The 16,238-nt window shown below is 38.9% G+C and overlaps 1 protein-coding gene across 3 annotated transcripts in view; it reads left to right on the top strand.

The window, feature by feature from the left end:
* The window catches only part of ENOX1 (ecto-NOX disulfide-thiol exchanger 1), a 371,002-nt gene that overhangs the window by 284,974 nt on the left and 69,790 nt on the right, over positions 1-16,238 (top strand). For all 3 annotated transcript variants that reach the window (XM_086741768.1, XM_086741750.1, XM_086741760.1), the window contains exon 9: positions 2,039-2,251. In XM_086741768.1, coding sequence (XP_086597894.1) covers positions 2,039-2,251 — 213 coding nt within the window. The remainder of the gene's footprint in view (positions 1-2,038; positions 2,252-16,238) is intronic.

The raw sequence follows: 16,238 nt of genomic DNA, 5'->3' as shown, positions 1-16,238 counted from the left end.
GAGGAACATTCAGCTGTACTTACTCTATACTCACAATCAGATGCATGCTTGGTGTTAACAGGCTAGTGCCATCCACAGGGTGACCTGACTGTACAGACTGTTGGAAATTGCATGCTAACATTGCCAGAAGCCATTACAGGTTATTCTTATTGACTACTGTAATTATAATAAACATTATGTTCCAGGGATGAGTTCTTGGCTGTATTGGATCCATGACATCCAGCTTCTGTGCATTTCAGCAGGCTGAAGATTTTGCCCAAGCCTTTTGGAGAGCCTTATGCTAGTGTTCTTGCAATGAAGAGGCTTTGCACAAGTCTTGTTTACATTTGGCTTTTCTGAGGCCCAGATTCAACCAACCTCACTCATTAGAGCCACTTCATACATACCTGCCGCATACATATCCAGCAAAGCTTGGAAGTAGAGTCTAATCCAAGGGGACAGTACAGAAAGAAAAGATGCCTATCTGGCTCTTCCTCCCAGAAGACAATTACTTAGTGAATGATGATGATGAATCACATGTTAATGTAAAGTCACAACAGATACACCATTGTACAAAGGGAGGGGTGCCATGATGCTCTTATTGTGCAATTTTTTTCAGGGATCTTGGGTGAACATGCCTATCCAGCTGTGGAGAGTAAATCCTATTGCTGTAGCTGAAAGTACATTTCAGTTTATAAGATGCTAAAGATCAGGCAATGTAAAATCTTTTCTTCACAGGCCGTGGGCACAGAGCATGTCACTTGTACTCTTTATACTTTAGGCTCCTCTTCTTCTAGGAAAGTAATTACTGATTCAGAATAAAAGGCCAAATCATCACTTAAGAGTTAGTATTTCATTATTCTTTGTACATGGAAAGCAGAGTCTCACAAACTGTGCCCCACATTTCTGTATCCTGTAACACAGTTGATTTGGTATAATATTTACCAATGTTCGTAAGTATATTTTGGTTATAACTATACTATTTCTGCTCACCATAACTGTATACCTTCTCCTATAGAAAGGTATACCTACCGTCTAAAATATATATAAAGAAATCTAACCACTAAGGACTAGAGAAGATGTTTAAAATGATTTGTTGGGAAACAGAAGTTTATGGAATAAAATCCTGGGGAAAAAAAATGAGATCAAATTGCACAAAAACTGTTCCACAGGAAGACACTCTGTTGTAATAACATTTTCTTGCAGTTTAGCCTGAATGGGACTTAAAAAGAAATGTGTCCTCTTAATCCTGATGAAGCCAGAAGTGTAATGGATGCCGTGCTAAGAGTCTTCTGAGGAAGCTGTGAGCACTGTCAGAGGAAAGAAGATTACTTGAGGAGGGAGTGCACAAAATCTAGCCATCAGTTTTGGCGGTCTTTCTGCAAAGAAATAGATCTTTACTTACCTGAATAGTAAACATAAAGCTGTAATCCAGGTGTTTGCTCGGATTCATCTGGAATCCTTTTAAAAAAAATATGTAAGACAGAACACAGACGAATAATACAGAACAAATACAGACTCATCAGCTGTTCAAAGCGGTTCCTTGTAATTAATCAGTGCTTTGTAGAGGAATTGTTCAGCCTCGTCATTGTTCATTAATTAAGAATGTGATGTTAGTGAAATCTGTTGACAAAAATACGGCTGAGCCCAAGCTCCAAGACTGAGCTTTCAGCCAAGCAGATTAATGCGGACACATTTCGTTTCCTCAGTGGGTCTGGTAACACAGAGGTCTCCTTGCTCCTGCAGTAAGGTCATTCCATATCACCGAACAGCTTAAGGGAGATGTTGTGACAGCAAGGAGTCAGGCCACAGGGAAGGCTTTTTGTTGTAAGAAAGCTATTAAAATAAGCAAAAGGCAAGTCCTGAAGGAAGATTTATGTAGCTTCACATGGCAGTGTTGGCTTCCTATGTCTGATAGAACAAAAGACCCAGAAGTTGCCCAAAACGATACTCTGCAAGCTGGATTTATGGTGATTTTAATGTGACATGGAGCAGAAAATGTGTTCTCAGCAGGATATTTATGTCTGCAATTTAAAAACTTGTGCTTTGATTGTTCTAGATGATAGCAAGTTTTCAGAGGCCATCACAGTGCTGCTTACCTGGATTGAGCGAGGCGAGGTGAATCGTCGCTCTGCAAACCAGTTTTATTCAATGGTGCAGTCAGCCAACAGCCACGTCCGCCGGCTCATGAATGAAAAGGCGGCTCATGAGCAAGAGATGGAGCAAGCCAAGGAGAGTTTCAAAAATGCCTTAACAGGGATCCTCACTCAATGTAAGTAACTCCTTTTTGTCCAGTGTTGTTTTAGTGATAGTGGTGGTGGTGGTAGTGGTTTTTTAATCATTTTGTTTGTTTGGGGGTAAGTAGTTGCAATGCAGTCATATTCTACTTCATATCCTATTCCGTACTCTATGGCAATTTGGAGGAACAAGGACCATTCCTCAGAGCTTATTTCTCAAGGTGAGCAAAGTTTCAGTAGTTTTTTTATTAATAGACGAAGACGTGCTCTATGCATAACGTCTACCGTTGCGTAGACGTAACACTTCAGGAACAGACCAGACAGAAGCCTCCCTGCTCTGAGCAAAGAACAGGCTTTTGTGGAGTCAAGTGATATATAGCCTGTGCGTTGCCGCTAGTTAACGAGGCCAATTACAGAATAGAGGACAATTAGGTTATATTTTTAGCCTGGGGTTAGGTAAAAGGAAGTAGGATTCAGCAACTTTTAGAGATATATTCACAGAATACAGGCCACCCCCACATTAGAAGAATATGTTGTACTGCTGCTGGCATTGGGACTGCTTAGCTGATACAATGCCAGTATTAATTTGGCAGATAAACTGCCTTAAATATTTAGTGCTGGCAGCTATTTCCTTACTACAGAAATATAATCAAGGAAGTTACCTTAATGAGGTTCCCTCATAAAACAATAATTAAGATTCTTGCCTAGAAGTGTTCTTCAAAAGCAAGGGAGGAGAGAAGAGAAGAGAAGAGAAGAGAAGAGAAGAGAAGAGAAGAGAAGAGAAGAGAAGAGAAGAGAAGAGAAGAGAAGAGAAGAGAAGAGAAGAGAAGAGAAGAGAAGAGAAGAGAAGAGAAGAGAAGAGAAGAGAAGAGAAAACTAATTTCATTGTTGCTAATTTTTGACATGTTTACTCATGTTTACTCTGCTCAAGCAATAGGCATTGTGATACTCAAAAGAGTGGAGCCTGAAGTCAGCTCTCATATGCAAGTTAAAAACAAAAACCAAGAAATTTACTAGATGCAGAACAATGCAATTGTTACGTTGTCATTTCTGAATCACATCCTTAGTCTTTACATTAAAAAAAATAAGCCCTAAAGGCTTTTCTGTCATATTTTTCTGGTCCGTCAGTGATCATCATTCAAAAGTTAGGGCTGAAGGCAGAAGCTTGGATGGACTTGCCTGGGTTAGGAGAACAGCCTCTGGAAGCTTTCGGCATATGTGATGGAGAGCTCAGCATCTCAGAAGACCAATTCATCCCAGGGCACATACCCATCTAAATTAAGAGCATAGATGCTTGAACTTAGGAAGAAAGATTCAAGATTCTGGGCCAAAGGCATTTGATTTCTGAGGACTTATGTTCAGCAAGTAAATTTTAAAGACCAGCTAATTCCCTTAACATTTCCTAGGCAATGTCATCTTCCATCTCAGCAAATAAAAGGCAGTGTAAGTAGCAGAGACACAAGCACCATACATGGCAGTGCTGTTCAATTCACACCAGGGCCTCTATAGTTTTGTGTGCAACAGCCAGCCCTAGCATTTGAAAATGCCTTCTTCAGCTGCATTTAAAAAAAAAAATCCCCCATTGTCAGCAGGCTGAGCTTTAGTTAAATCAGTCTAAATTAGCCTGTTTGTCACCAACTGTTGTAGAACATCTGTCACTTGGAAATAGAGATCCCTGTAGTTTCAGGTGGAAACTTGCAGTTTTGGCTATCTGGTTTGTTCCTGTAATGTGCTGAATGCTGAACTTAACAAAAGCAGAAATAGGTCTGGCTTCAAAACATGAGTTTCAGAGTACTGCAGTCACAGCAATGTCTGGAAGAAGAGAGCTTCTGACAGGTCTGGCATAGGATGACAAGGTCAGCAAAAAAAAACAGGCTCAGGGAAAGGTGTTACACTCTGTGGATTTTATAAGAACACATTTTATGAGCTTTCCAGGTGCTCCACATTGGTTATTTTATAAACATCATAAACATTGTCCGTTATTAACATTAATATGTCTTATTAAAATTCCCAGCAAACTTGCTATGAACAGATGGATGATGTTTTTGCTTTACACAAGTATATGCCTGAGATTGCTAAACATGGAGACTGTGAAATGAGCTTCCCTTTTTTCAAGAATTTTCCTGTATTTGAGTTGATCCGAGGAATGTTTTTTCATGTGTCCTTTTTCATTGTTTTCCCACAGCCCTATATAATCAGCCACAATATGTCACTTGCTTTACAAAGAATTTGAAAACACTACATGTCTGAAATAGGTGTGTGTGGTCTATTAATTTCTAGAGAGTGGCAAAAAACCACTTCTGCTGTTCTGCAGTAAGGATACAAAAGTCTAGTGTAATGCTGCAGCTGTGTGGCCATTTGACATAAATATTACAGTATTTTTAAAACACTGTGTGGCATTCCTCTGTCATGAACTAGGTCAGATGTTCAACTCTGAGCTGACCATTCTGGGCTTTCTTTGCTGTCAGCAGAGAAAAATAAGCATCTCCAATAGATGAGTCATCAGACTGACCTCATGGTGGTCTTCCAGTGAGATGAATCATCCCTTGGAGATGCCATTTTTTTCTCTGCTGCCCATAGAGGATTTGCAGAGGATCTAGCTCAGAACCAGATGTCCAACTTTTATGTGCCTTGTTCAGAGCAGGTTAATCCCACTTACTGTGTGTAGTCTTGATATAGGAGGACATAGTGTAAGGGACGAACTTGGATTTCGCTAAAAATGCCCGCATTGTAGCAGTGAATATTATGAGGAGTGAAGAAGAAATACGTTAAGAAAATGAGCTCCAAGTGCACTCACCTGGAACACAGAGACTGTCTATGTGGGTCTCAGTATAAAATGCTTCCTTATTAATGAGGATTAGTGTGGCCAGAACATTTCAGCTTATAGCCCAGCTACTGAAGTAGTACAGGTATTGAAATCCCTGCTACAAATTTCTGCCTGAAGGTATTTAGAAGATTACCAAGCGGATTACCCCTAAAAATTTGGGTCAAGTGTTCAGCCCGTGAATTAATTACCTGACCAAGGTACTTGTGCCAGGATAATCAGTGAAATAAAGTATATTACTGCTGTCACACCACCAATTTACAGCCCCTGATTTAAGTTCTACAAGGAGTCTTAGTCTTGTTATGGTGCTTCTTCAGTTATTTAAGAGATAAAGAGAGAAAAATGTTCACTTCCTTCTTTTCATTAAATTACTTAGTTTTTCTAGATTTGAATCTGTGCTTAAAATATAGATTGTTTTCCAGTATTTTGGATAGTTCTGTCTTTGCGGTTTGATTTCTAAATTCTTCCACTTGGCTTCCATGGTACAGTTACATGTGACACTGCTCCCTGACTTCCCATGCATCTCTGTTTCGTTTCCTCCCAAACCACCTTTTCAGCCTAAGGCTTATAGACATTGATCCTCATGTTTAAGAAAAATGGAGCCCTAGAGGTGTCCGTGTTGGGCTGTTTTTTAGACTACACCAAAGCTACAATTCTTTCCTCTTGCTTTCTCCTCCATGCACTGTATATGTCATCTACCTTTTATTGAGGTTCCAGACTATTTAGTGCCCTGTCATTTGACAACATTTTCAAAAGTAACTACAGATGAATGAAGATCCAAAATCCCATATTCAAAAATTAATTTGATATCTCGAGAGTTAGACACACAAGGGGGTAGAAGTGTTCCAGTATGCAGGTAGGTAGATATACAATATATGTAATTAACAAAGTGCCCCACAACTGGGTACTGAGCAGCTAATGACAAGCATTTATTTGGTCATTTTTGTCAATTTTATTAGTGGATGAATCTTCAAGGAACTTAGGCACCAAGTCCCCATCAGAGTCTGTGAATCAGTCTGTTGCGTGCCTGTGGGGGAACAGTGGGACAGTGGTTTTTATCATGGAGCCCCCTAGCTAGATTAGTTGTCACATGGTGGCCTTCGCTTTTGCTTTCTCCTTGGCCTTCAGGGAATTTCAGTGCCTAGTGGTAAGGACAGTCTTTTGGAAAGATATATTTAAATACCCTGAATGCCAGTGAAGGAACAGAACCTAAGCTTCCCTCCTTCCAAGAGTGCTCTAAATTGTGAGGTCTGGTGCTTTGAGAGGCAATATTGACCTCCCTTAGAGCATCTGACAGATGGCTTTTAGGCACCTGATTCAAAACGATGTCAGCTGGAGGGAGGTATCTCCCTACCTCCCATAACGTGGCACTGGACAGGGAGAACAGCTACATACATCTATGGTGTGTTCCCACCCAGGGGATGCATATGCATAGTTCATCAGCTAGTTAAGACAGTGGCCTTATACGCATTTCCAAGTGTGAAGCCTTTTGCCTGTACTGTGTGCAATGTCTGAGCTTTAACCAATCACAGTTGATTACAGATAATCACCAGGGTCTTAGAATTTTTGTAAAAGGCTTGAGTGCCAAAATGCGGATTTGAAGGTGTGGGTAGACACATGGTTCATCCAACAGGGCAAGCTGGAGTATAAACCTGCAGAGTCATTTATTGTAGTGTAACTAATCACAGATGTGTCCTTACCTCCTGCTGGATGTGAGATTGCTGGAAAGGGAAGGTGGTTCTCAGTGACCCTGAGATCCCTTTGTGCATTAGCTGGCATCAGGGAGAAGAGATGTGCTGCAGGTTCTCACCCTACCTTGGTAAGCAGTAATTAGCTCATTGACTCTCAGTAAACAGAACATAGACCCCCTAAATAACTTAGATATATTTAAAGGTTGCCATCCTGAATTTCATTCACAATGGCTAACTGACAACCCTGCTGTTCCCATTAGGCAAGTGTAGCAGTGGCAATCCAGTGAAGCAATCCCCAGTATTCTGGGCCAGTATACACCAGTAGGTGACCCTAATATTTCCAAGGGACTTCATGGACGAACTACATACTGACATTTTTTTTTTTACATTTCAGCTACTAAATATTATGCTATCATGACAAGCAGCAAAATCAAAACTCTTACAAAGTTCAACACAATTTGTAAGTGACAGGATACAATCTTCAGTAGTACTGCTGGAGTATTTATAAACTGTAAAACAGACTTTTCCACTAACTAAAAAGAAAATGTTGGGATCTTTTTCTTGGTATAGTTCTAATTGTGGTCAGGGACCAAAACCTTGTAGTTTATGGCCAGTTATGAAGTCTTAAAATACAAGGATTCATATCTGTGAATAAAAGTGGCATTACTAATTCTTTCAAAGAAGGAAAGAGACAGCATCTGAGTGAGTCCCTACTTTGCCTGGACAATAAGCTGACTTCTGAGGGGGTCAGAAAAAGCACTGCAGTTCTCATTATGTCACTACTGTACCTTTGCCACAAAAGCCATGGAGGTGGCAGAGGAGAAGCCATCAGTATGTGAGTGGTATCCCAGCTTTGCAAGGAGTTGTGATGAGAGCAATATGCTATGGAGCTCTGACTCTGACAGCTCCCGTGCAGGTGCCCTATGCACTATGCTGGTATGGGTGAGGAGGGAAGCAGGGAGGCATCTGGAGTAACTGGAGTACTAGGTACCATCCAAAGCAAGAGCACAGCATCATCAGCCAGAATTTTATGACAACTGTACCTGCCATTGCCTGCTTTGATTTTTTTTAAATTATTTCAAGATCTGAACTGCATAGTCAAATTCCAATCATCATGTAAATATTCTTCCCATCTTGCTGTTGAGAGAAACTGATTTTCACTCTAGAGCTCAATATACAGGGTGCCTGCCATTTCTTTTTGCGGCCAGTAAGTTTGTTTGCTGTGCTCTTGCATTGGATGTAAAAGTGTACATGGAAGTAAAAACAAAGAGATACTCATCTTTCAAGAAGTCTTGAAACCAAAGAAACTTGAAATTATGAGAGTTAGCTTGTTGCTAAGCATCCTCAGCCTTTAATTTGTGACATGAGATATGAAGCTAGATACACCTTGAGATGATTCAGTAGGGCTGTTCATTAAGAAGAATCAAAGGTCTGGGGAGAAGACTGCGTGTCCTGTCTCCCTCCTTGGGAAGGGCATGATTGTCACCTTGAGTTTTCTCTCCTTTCCTACTGAAATACTGTAGTGGTGTATTAGAGTACACTGTTTTGTTTTTTTTTCCAATAGCTGGTAGGTATCTGATGTAAATTTCCCTCATCCCTCACCCCTGCCCCCTCAAACTAAATTGAAGTTAAATAATTCTGAAGGGAAATGCATTCTCAACAGATTGAATAAAATTCTCCTCTCTTTGGGTTTGTTCATTTTCATTCTCTGATCTCTCTGGATATGATTTAATCTGTTTTAACATTATCAGTGCCTTCACAGATAGAATCTGAATCTTTAATATTAGAAAAAGGAAGCAAAAATGTTAAAAATCCTTTTTGAGCTTTCTTCAAAAAAAGAATTGGGATCGGTTTTGGTTTTTTTCATTACAGGTTCACTTCAAAAGGTGCTCTCTTACTTCGGAAAAGGTAGAATTTACATTGATATGATGATGATTGCTAAAATCACCATCTTATCTGATTTGCTTTAAATTCCGTACTGCAGTCCTTTTTCCCAATAATCCTTCCACTTTTTAGTATTCTCTTGGTGCTAAAAATGAAGCCAGTTTCATTACAGATATTGAAAGCATGCTGGTTAAAATTCTCTTAGCAGTCAGACTTTTTATATACATTCATGCTTTCCGAGTATTCTTTCAATTGCTCTGCATTAATAACAACTTTTAAAAGGATTTTCCTGCTCTTTAATTGTCTGATCTTACAGTCTTTCTTTCATTTGCCAGTGACTAATTCAAAAATATGGGCTTACTTTATGTGCAATTTTTAGGTCATCATTAAGCTCTTTGTGAAAGAGATTGAGTCATATAATGTGTTTTTACAGGGCAGCCCAGATCTCAGTTGGTGTCATAGAATGCCACTATAATACAAATAAAAACATTAATCATTCATGTCATTAGTTGCTGCTATTCCTTTCTACCTTAATGTATTTCTAAAAAAAAAAAAAATACAAAATAACCTCCACCATCCATCCAGTCCCTTTTGATTAGCTCATTTAGTTAGTGTGCACTTTGCATGCTTCTATACTGATAATTTGTCCAATAAAGCTCAGCTGGGTATCTCTGTTTTATTTGTCCTCCCATTTTCCATCTCATGTACACATGTTCTCAAAAGCATTTCTATCCAGGATGCTGTGGCAGTGGCAGAGAACAGAGATGAAAGACTCTATTTCTGTTTTACCTTGCATTCTTATAATTCCTCCTCACTTTCTGGCAGTATAACCCTTCGTGGCTGCAGCCTGTAACGTTTCAGATAGCTTATTCCTTTGTGTTTCATTTTCTTTGAGTTTCTTCATTCCTTTCGTTGTCTGTAGCCTTCACTCCACCTAAAGTCAATAGGAGTCTTGGTATTGATTTAAGCATGGACAGAATTTCAACAGCAGCTCTCTCCTCCTGTTATTTTTAAGACTTTTTTTTTTTTTAATGTAGGCCATTAGATATGTCTGGTGTTTCATAGCAAAATAAAAGCACTGTGTCCCAAGAGATTTCAGTCTAAGGCCTCATTTTGAAAATTCCTGCCTCTTGCCTGGAACCTGCAGGATCTCCTAGATGATGAATCAAGGTTCAAAGCAAAGATGCATGTGCCTGAATCACATGGAAATCTATGCTTGTTTTTGACCTGCCTTACTGAGTAGGGATGGAGATAAGGGCCTGATGCTTCACAGAACTGAACTGTAAATGTTCGATGGAAATAAACAAGGGATGAGAATAAGGCATTGAAGCAAAGAATGAAAGATGAAGGTTTCACCCAAAAAGTTTTTTGAGTTGACTGTGCACACATATCATGTGGCTTGCACATCTAAAACGGTTCAGGCTGCTTATAAGTGAATGAATAAACCTTGTAAATATGAATATGAATAACCCTATGCAAATATGACTGGTTGAAATACTTCCTTCAGTAGGCACTAGTCTTGCATCATGTCAAATCACTGGGTTTGTCCCAAATGGTGTAGTTTGTGATGATGACAGAGAAGTTATGGGGGCAGGAAAAGAGTTTCGAAAAGGGATAGACTATGTGGGAGGGAAAGACGGACACACACAGAAAAAAAAAGGAACAAAAATACAAAAGTAGGATAAGACTGGAGGCAGTAAACAAAAAATACAGAAGGGGACATGTCATGGCAGGCAGAGGAACATAAGGTATGGCAACAAATAGAGAAGTGATGTTCCCATTTAAGATGTATGAGACTATTTTTTTGTTTGATTGCCAGAAGAGGCTATGGCTGTTGAAGCCTCCTCATCCTCATTTCTTCAGCAAAAGAAATCATATTATGCCCTAAACAAATATAGCCCTCTTGATTTGCTAGGAACAAGATCCCTGGACAATTATTACTTAGAAAGAGTCCCTTTACTTAATGGGACCTGAACCAGAGTTCAGTCACATTTATTATGTTCCCTTTGTCTCAGAGTTCCCTTGGGGTTCTTTTTTTTTGGACAGGCTTACAAAATAGTTGTTCCCACTTTTGCTATTTTCAAATCTGAGAACTGAAAAAAAAATCCACCTAACCATAAATAACAATGAGAACAGCTAATTAAATGCAGTGCGTTGGGGATGGTTTATAATCCTGTCAAGCTCATGAAGAAAGTAGCATTCACTTTATCCGTCTTTGAGTTAGTGAGGTGGAGGGCTTGCATGGGGTTTTTTTATAGGTTTGTTTCTGGATGTCAACACAAGGTCCATAAAGCCTGTTCTGTGATATAAGATGGTGACATTAAAAGAGCAGGTACTGTACATTTGTACCTGCCCTGCTGTGTTGTGCTGGCCTCATGTCAGGTTCCTGTTTGTTGAGAAATGACATGGAGGTGAAGTGGTCTTGTTGAGTCCAAGTGATTTATCACATGGCGTGGTGCCAGCTCTTGCTGTTACACCAAGCTGTCAGTTTCTTTGTTGTAAATTAAACCACGTTTCACAACCTAAAAGATTTTCAAAGCTTATTTTGTAGACAGATTTTCTAGCAATACATTGCAGGGCAAACTGGGTTCTCTTTAATCAGAGTGTATTTTTTTTTCATTTCATAGTTTAACAAGGAGTTTTCTTCTATTTCTAGAACTATTAATTATTGATATACATATCTTAGACAAGTTAGTGTGCAGGTTTCAGTATAAATCCTGAAAATGGGGTGTTTTCAGTATCCCCATAATGCTCCTTCTTTCACTTTTCCTCACTGGGTTTCTTAGCTGCAAGAAGAAGAAAGGAAAACTACAGCTGCTGACACTAAGGTTCAATGTTTTACAAGACCAGGAATTATAATTTGTGCTGTGGTATAAGTATTTTTTGTTTTGTCCTTCATCTATGTGGAAGAATGTGTTCATTGTATTATGAAAAAATATTTCTTCCTGCATCACTCAGGTGTAGACCACTATCATTCCCCCGCCTCTTAATATCCCACACAAGTACATTGACTAGGACCAGTCTGAGTCAGATGGAAAAGGAAGGGGAATCAACCATCAGCCTAGCCACACCTCCTCCTGGTCTCAAACACTGTAGGCCAAATCAAAGGGAAATGTAGAAATAATACAGTGTAATGTAGAGAGAGGACACTTAGACTTGTTTCTTGTTCTTTTCAGTATTCAGGTAGGTGAGAGGGTAGACGGAAGAGGAAAACATCCTTCTTCCTCTGGTAAGCCTTGTCATGTCTCTCTGCAACACTGAGACCCCTACATTGGGAGGAGAGCAGAAAGGTGATGTTACTAGGAGAAGATGACCCAAATGACTCTATCTATAGGAGTAAATTAAGCTGAGCTGGGGTAGGCTTCTCCGTACTCTTCAACTGTAAGAAAGTTGTTGCTCTGGGCCAGAAAGTATTTTCCTACCTAATGTGGATACAGTTTAGGGTTTGGTGCAGGCCAAGCAGTTTCTCCAAAATCATCTTTTTGGGGAGAGAGAAGGTTTGCTGCTGCAGGGACACACAGCATGTTATGCCAGTTGGTTGCAGGGAAGGAGAATGGTCCCTGGCAGATTTTTGTCACTGGTACAGATGTAGCTGTTGGCAGTAGGGCAAATTGAGGGACAGCAGCCTTGCAAGCTGACTTCCCACACAGCAAAACAATTTGCGAGTTAAATCCCTGAATGCACTGTTCTCTTGATCTGTCCAAAAAGGTGGAATTTGGGTAAATAATAAAGAAGTCCTGTGGTTTTCTCCTTTGTTATGCCGTGTGTTAAGACTATGTCTTAAGGAACCTGCAGCCACTCAGACAGCAAGTAGACCAAATAGTAGTCGCCTCTTCTCTGAAGCAGTTGCAGCCACAATTTACATTCTTTTTGAAACCCATGGATTTTTTTCTGGTTTTTGTTTGTTTGTTTGTTTTTATTAAAAAAAACAAACAAAACCAAAACAAACCAAGGATGCCATTTATTTGTGGCAGAGGAGTCATTTTGCATAGCTGTCAAAATCTGTCTTCATTATACAAATCTATAATAGTATTTGCTTACATATCCAGCTGATGACCAGCAGTATGCTTTACTTTAGGCCTCATCCCTTGCATTATCTGCCATCTTCTCCAGCTTGATATTGTCAGCGTTTATGGTTCCCTCCTCTGACAGTCAATGGCAGTCAAATCTGTTTCTCCCTCTACAGCACATGCACTGGGTTACAGGGAGGGGCTGCAGCTTCTCAGCTGTAAATGTGTGAATGTGAAAGGCAAATTCTTTTCTGAAAGTAAACAATATCATTACCAAAAGACTAAGGGTTTGGCCCAGATTAATTAAAAAATATATGTTTATTTCATTACTCTACAATCTGCCTACTGTTTCTCTTATTGATGTCACATGTCACTGGCCGACGTGCAATTTTAGCCTTAGGCTTAATGCTAAGATCTGTTCAGTACATCACCAAATGTCTTTCAGGACTGTTGCCAAAAATATTCTCTTTCCTATCCAAAACTGACCTGGAGACTCTAATTCACTCACTTACAGCATCTAGCCTTGAGTACTGTAATTCCTTGGTTTGCTGGGCTTGGAGCCAAATCGATTGGCAGACTCCAGCTTACTCAGAATTCAACAACAAGGCTTCTGACCTAAACCACGCCAACTCTGTATCCTCCCTGTGCTTCGAATCTATATTTGAAAAGCATATTATACATTTACTGTAGCAGTTTCCTTTACACTGTGATTTTATGAGTGGAATTTTTCTTTTACCCTGCATATCAACTGTCGCACTCTTACAGAATTTTTCTGAGTTAAATTGCCATATATTCTACTCTTGCACTTACAGTCGCTTAGTGCAAAGCCGTTTTCATCCTATATCTCTAATTGGTGGAATTTGGAGTGAAAGTCTATATGAAATCTGGTTATTTTATCTGCCAGCCAAGACTTGTTTTTATTTTAACACATTGTGTTTCAGTTTCTATTTTGTTTCTTTTTTTATTGTAAGGTGTTATAAGACATTTATTTCTTAGTGTCCTTTATTATTGCATACAATAAATTAAAAGTAATCATGTATGCATGGCAGCTGATAACACAATAAGCAAAGGAAAAATTGACTACTTCTTGCCTCCTGAACCTAAGGAGAAATTCCAGCCTTCACTCAATCATGTATTTAAAATAACCTGCTTGATAAATGTAATAGAGGGTAAAAGTGTTCTCTCTACCTCTTAATCTACAGATGAGACTATACTTTAATTCTTATTTCTTTCTGTTCTTCTCTGTTAGTATAATTTTCAAGTATCCTGTGTCAAATATTCTCTTGCCCTGGAGATAATTCTAGTTTTCCCTTTAATATATTCTTGTATGCAATTTCCGCAGGCATCGTTTAAGGGATTTTTGTTGTTGTTCCTCCTAGTTTTTCTGGTTGTTTTTACATTTATACTTGATAACAATACCCTATTCTGGTAGCATGTTTAATGGGAATGGAAACTGAGGTCTAAACTTTCACTGAATATACTTACTATGAGCTGGCATCTCTAATAAAGTGTGTTGTAGTTATACTGAGTTTGTTAAACATTGACACTTGCATATCACTCTAGGCTTAGTTGTTTGGGTCTTTTTAGTTATTTATAACTCAGCAGAAAAACAATTAAATAATAATCCTGTGTCTGAAACATGCCACACAAATTACCAGCCATAGAAGAAGCTGTTAGGAAAGACGCGATTATTTGCATCCTGTAAGTTATATTGATAGGAAAAACAATGACATGGTATGGACCTTTCCAGAACAATGTGCTTTTTAAAACCTAATTTACTAAGGAAACAGCTTTGCATATGGCCAATGAAAATTTGATATAATGTAGAACTTACCAACAGATGTTTGACAATGAATATTTCGTGTTAGTTAATAATTCTACTTATCAGTCACATTTGGCAGTACAGTGCATCCTAGAGTCCAAGGTGCCTTAGAGAAACAGATAAGATCTGTTATTTCATTTAGGAAATTTCTTCCTGGAGGTCAGCAAATAGTTTGAAAACCATGGTCAGCAGCGAGACCAGGAGCAACTGGTTCACTCAGATTCTGCGGATGTCAGCCCAAAATCTGAGGTCTTACTTTGGCCAAATCTTACCCAGACATGGAGGAAAAGTGAGTTAACTGGAGAGTTTCTCAGCTGATGTAAACTCTCTTGGCTTCCCCTTAAGGATGAATCTACCATCCTTATGGGCTCTGTGCTGCTGGATCACTCACTCAAACAAATATGAACCTGATATGGGGTGGTAACATTATGTCCAGTCTAGCAATTAGCCAGAGCCCAGGAGTTATGCCAGCTTTAGGCTTCCAGGGTGTCTGTGGGAGAACAAAAGAATCTTGATGCAACATGAATTAACCTACAAACAAATGTGAAGTGGTAGAACGAGTCTATGTTATATCGCCATCTCGTAATACATGAGGGCAGGATTTTGATGCAGTACAAAAAGATGTGAAGCCACTTTCCTGTACTGTCAGGCCATGGCCATGGCTGCTTTTTAGCTTTACTGTAATGCCTGGAGACCTTTTAGGTTGAGTGTTACCTATGGGTGTTTGTAACACTTCATAGCCTAGACTGCTGTGTATATTGATATTGCTGTATATATATTGACACTTTATTTGAATACAGAGTAGTAGGATGTTGGCCTTTGATATATACTCATTTATATTCTCCCCTATGTTTCCCTTGTTTTATTATCCCTAGGGATCTATTGCATGGAGTTTCTTTAAATGTCTTGATTTCTAGCATCTAGTACTCGTAATACCCTACCTCCTTTAGTTTTTTTAATACCTGAAAGTTAGGTAAGTGAGGGAGATATTTTTTCCGCACACTTTGTCTAATGCAGTTACGCAAGAAGAACTCTTTGACATCTTCCTAGCTTGTGTTTCCATTGAGGAGAGCTTCTGAAATGATCAGATAATGACTTTTGATAAATCTTAGCACCTGTTCACAGAATGTAAATTAAACACTTTAAAGTTCAAATGTTTTTCAAAATTCAGATGATCTTATTAATACCTATTAGTGGAAAATGGCAAACCAGCTCTTCCTCATATCTTTGTGAATCTTTTCTACTTGAATTTCCACTTGCAAACTAAAAACAGATTGTTAATTAAGCAAGATTTTCTGAGCACCTGGGTTATCAACACAACGATAGTAATTAAATTCTAGCTTCAGTTTCTATACACATAATAATAGAGTGCTTTAGAATGTTCATTCTTTTCAAATTAATTTAATAAATATACACAGCATAACTTCCTTGATACATCCACCTTTCACTCCAAGCAAGTTCTAATAGGCTGAAGTTGTCACATCTGTTATTAAAACTTGAACAGATCACAAATGGACTGGAACGTCCCGGTAGTTTTGAGGCACATTCTCTAGTATAAAGTACATATAAGAATTAATTTCAAAAGATGACATTTAATTCTATGGCTTTAGAAGTTAATTAACCAGTGCTAATGATTAAAAAGAAAAATTTCCATATGTGACTCAAAATGCTGTCATCTTCCTGCATCTGAAAGCAGCCTGCAACGCTGGTAAAAAAAAGAGAATAAAAGAAATGTGCTCCTATTCCAATGAGTGAGTAACTTTCAGATCTAGAGGTGAAAGATACATAACT

This window comes from Chlamydotis macqueenii, chromosome 1 (genome assembly GCF_036417535.1).
Source record: "Chlamydotis macqueenii isolate bChlMac1 chromosome 1, bChlMac1.mat, whole genome shotgun sequence".
Classification (NCBI taxonomy): Eukaryota; Metazoa; Chordata; class Aves; order Otidiformes; family Otididae; genus Chlamydotis; species Chlamydotis macqueenii.
Note: the sequence above shows the minus strand (reverse complement) of the source record. Positions and strands in the feature narration are given on the sequence as shown.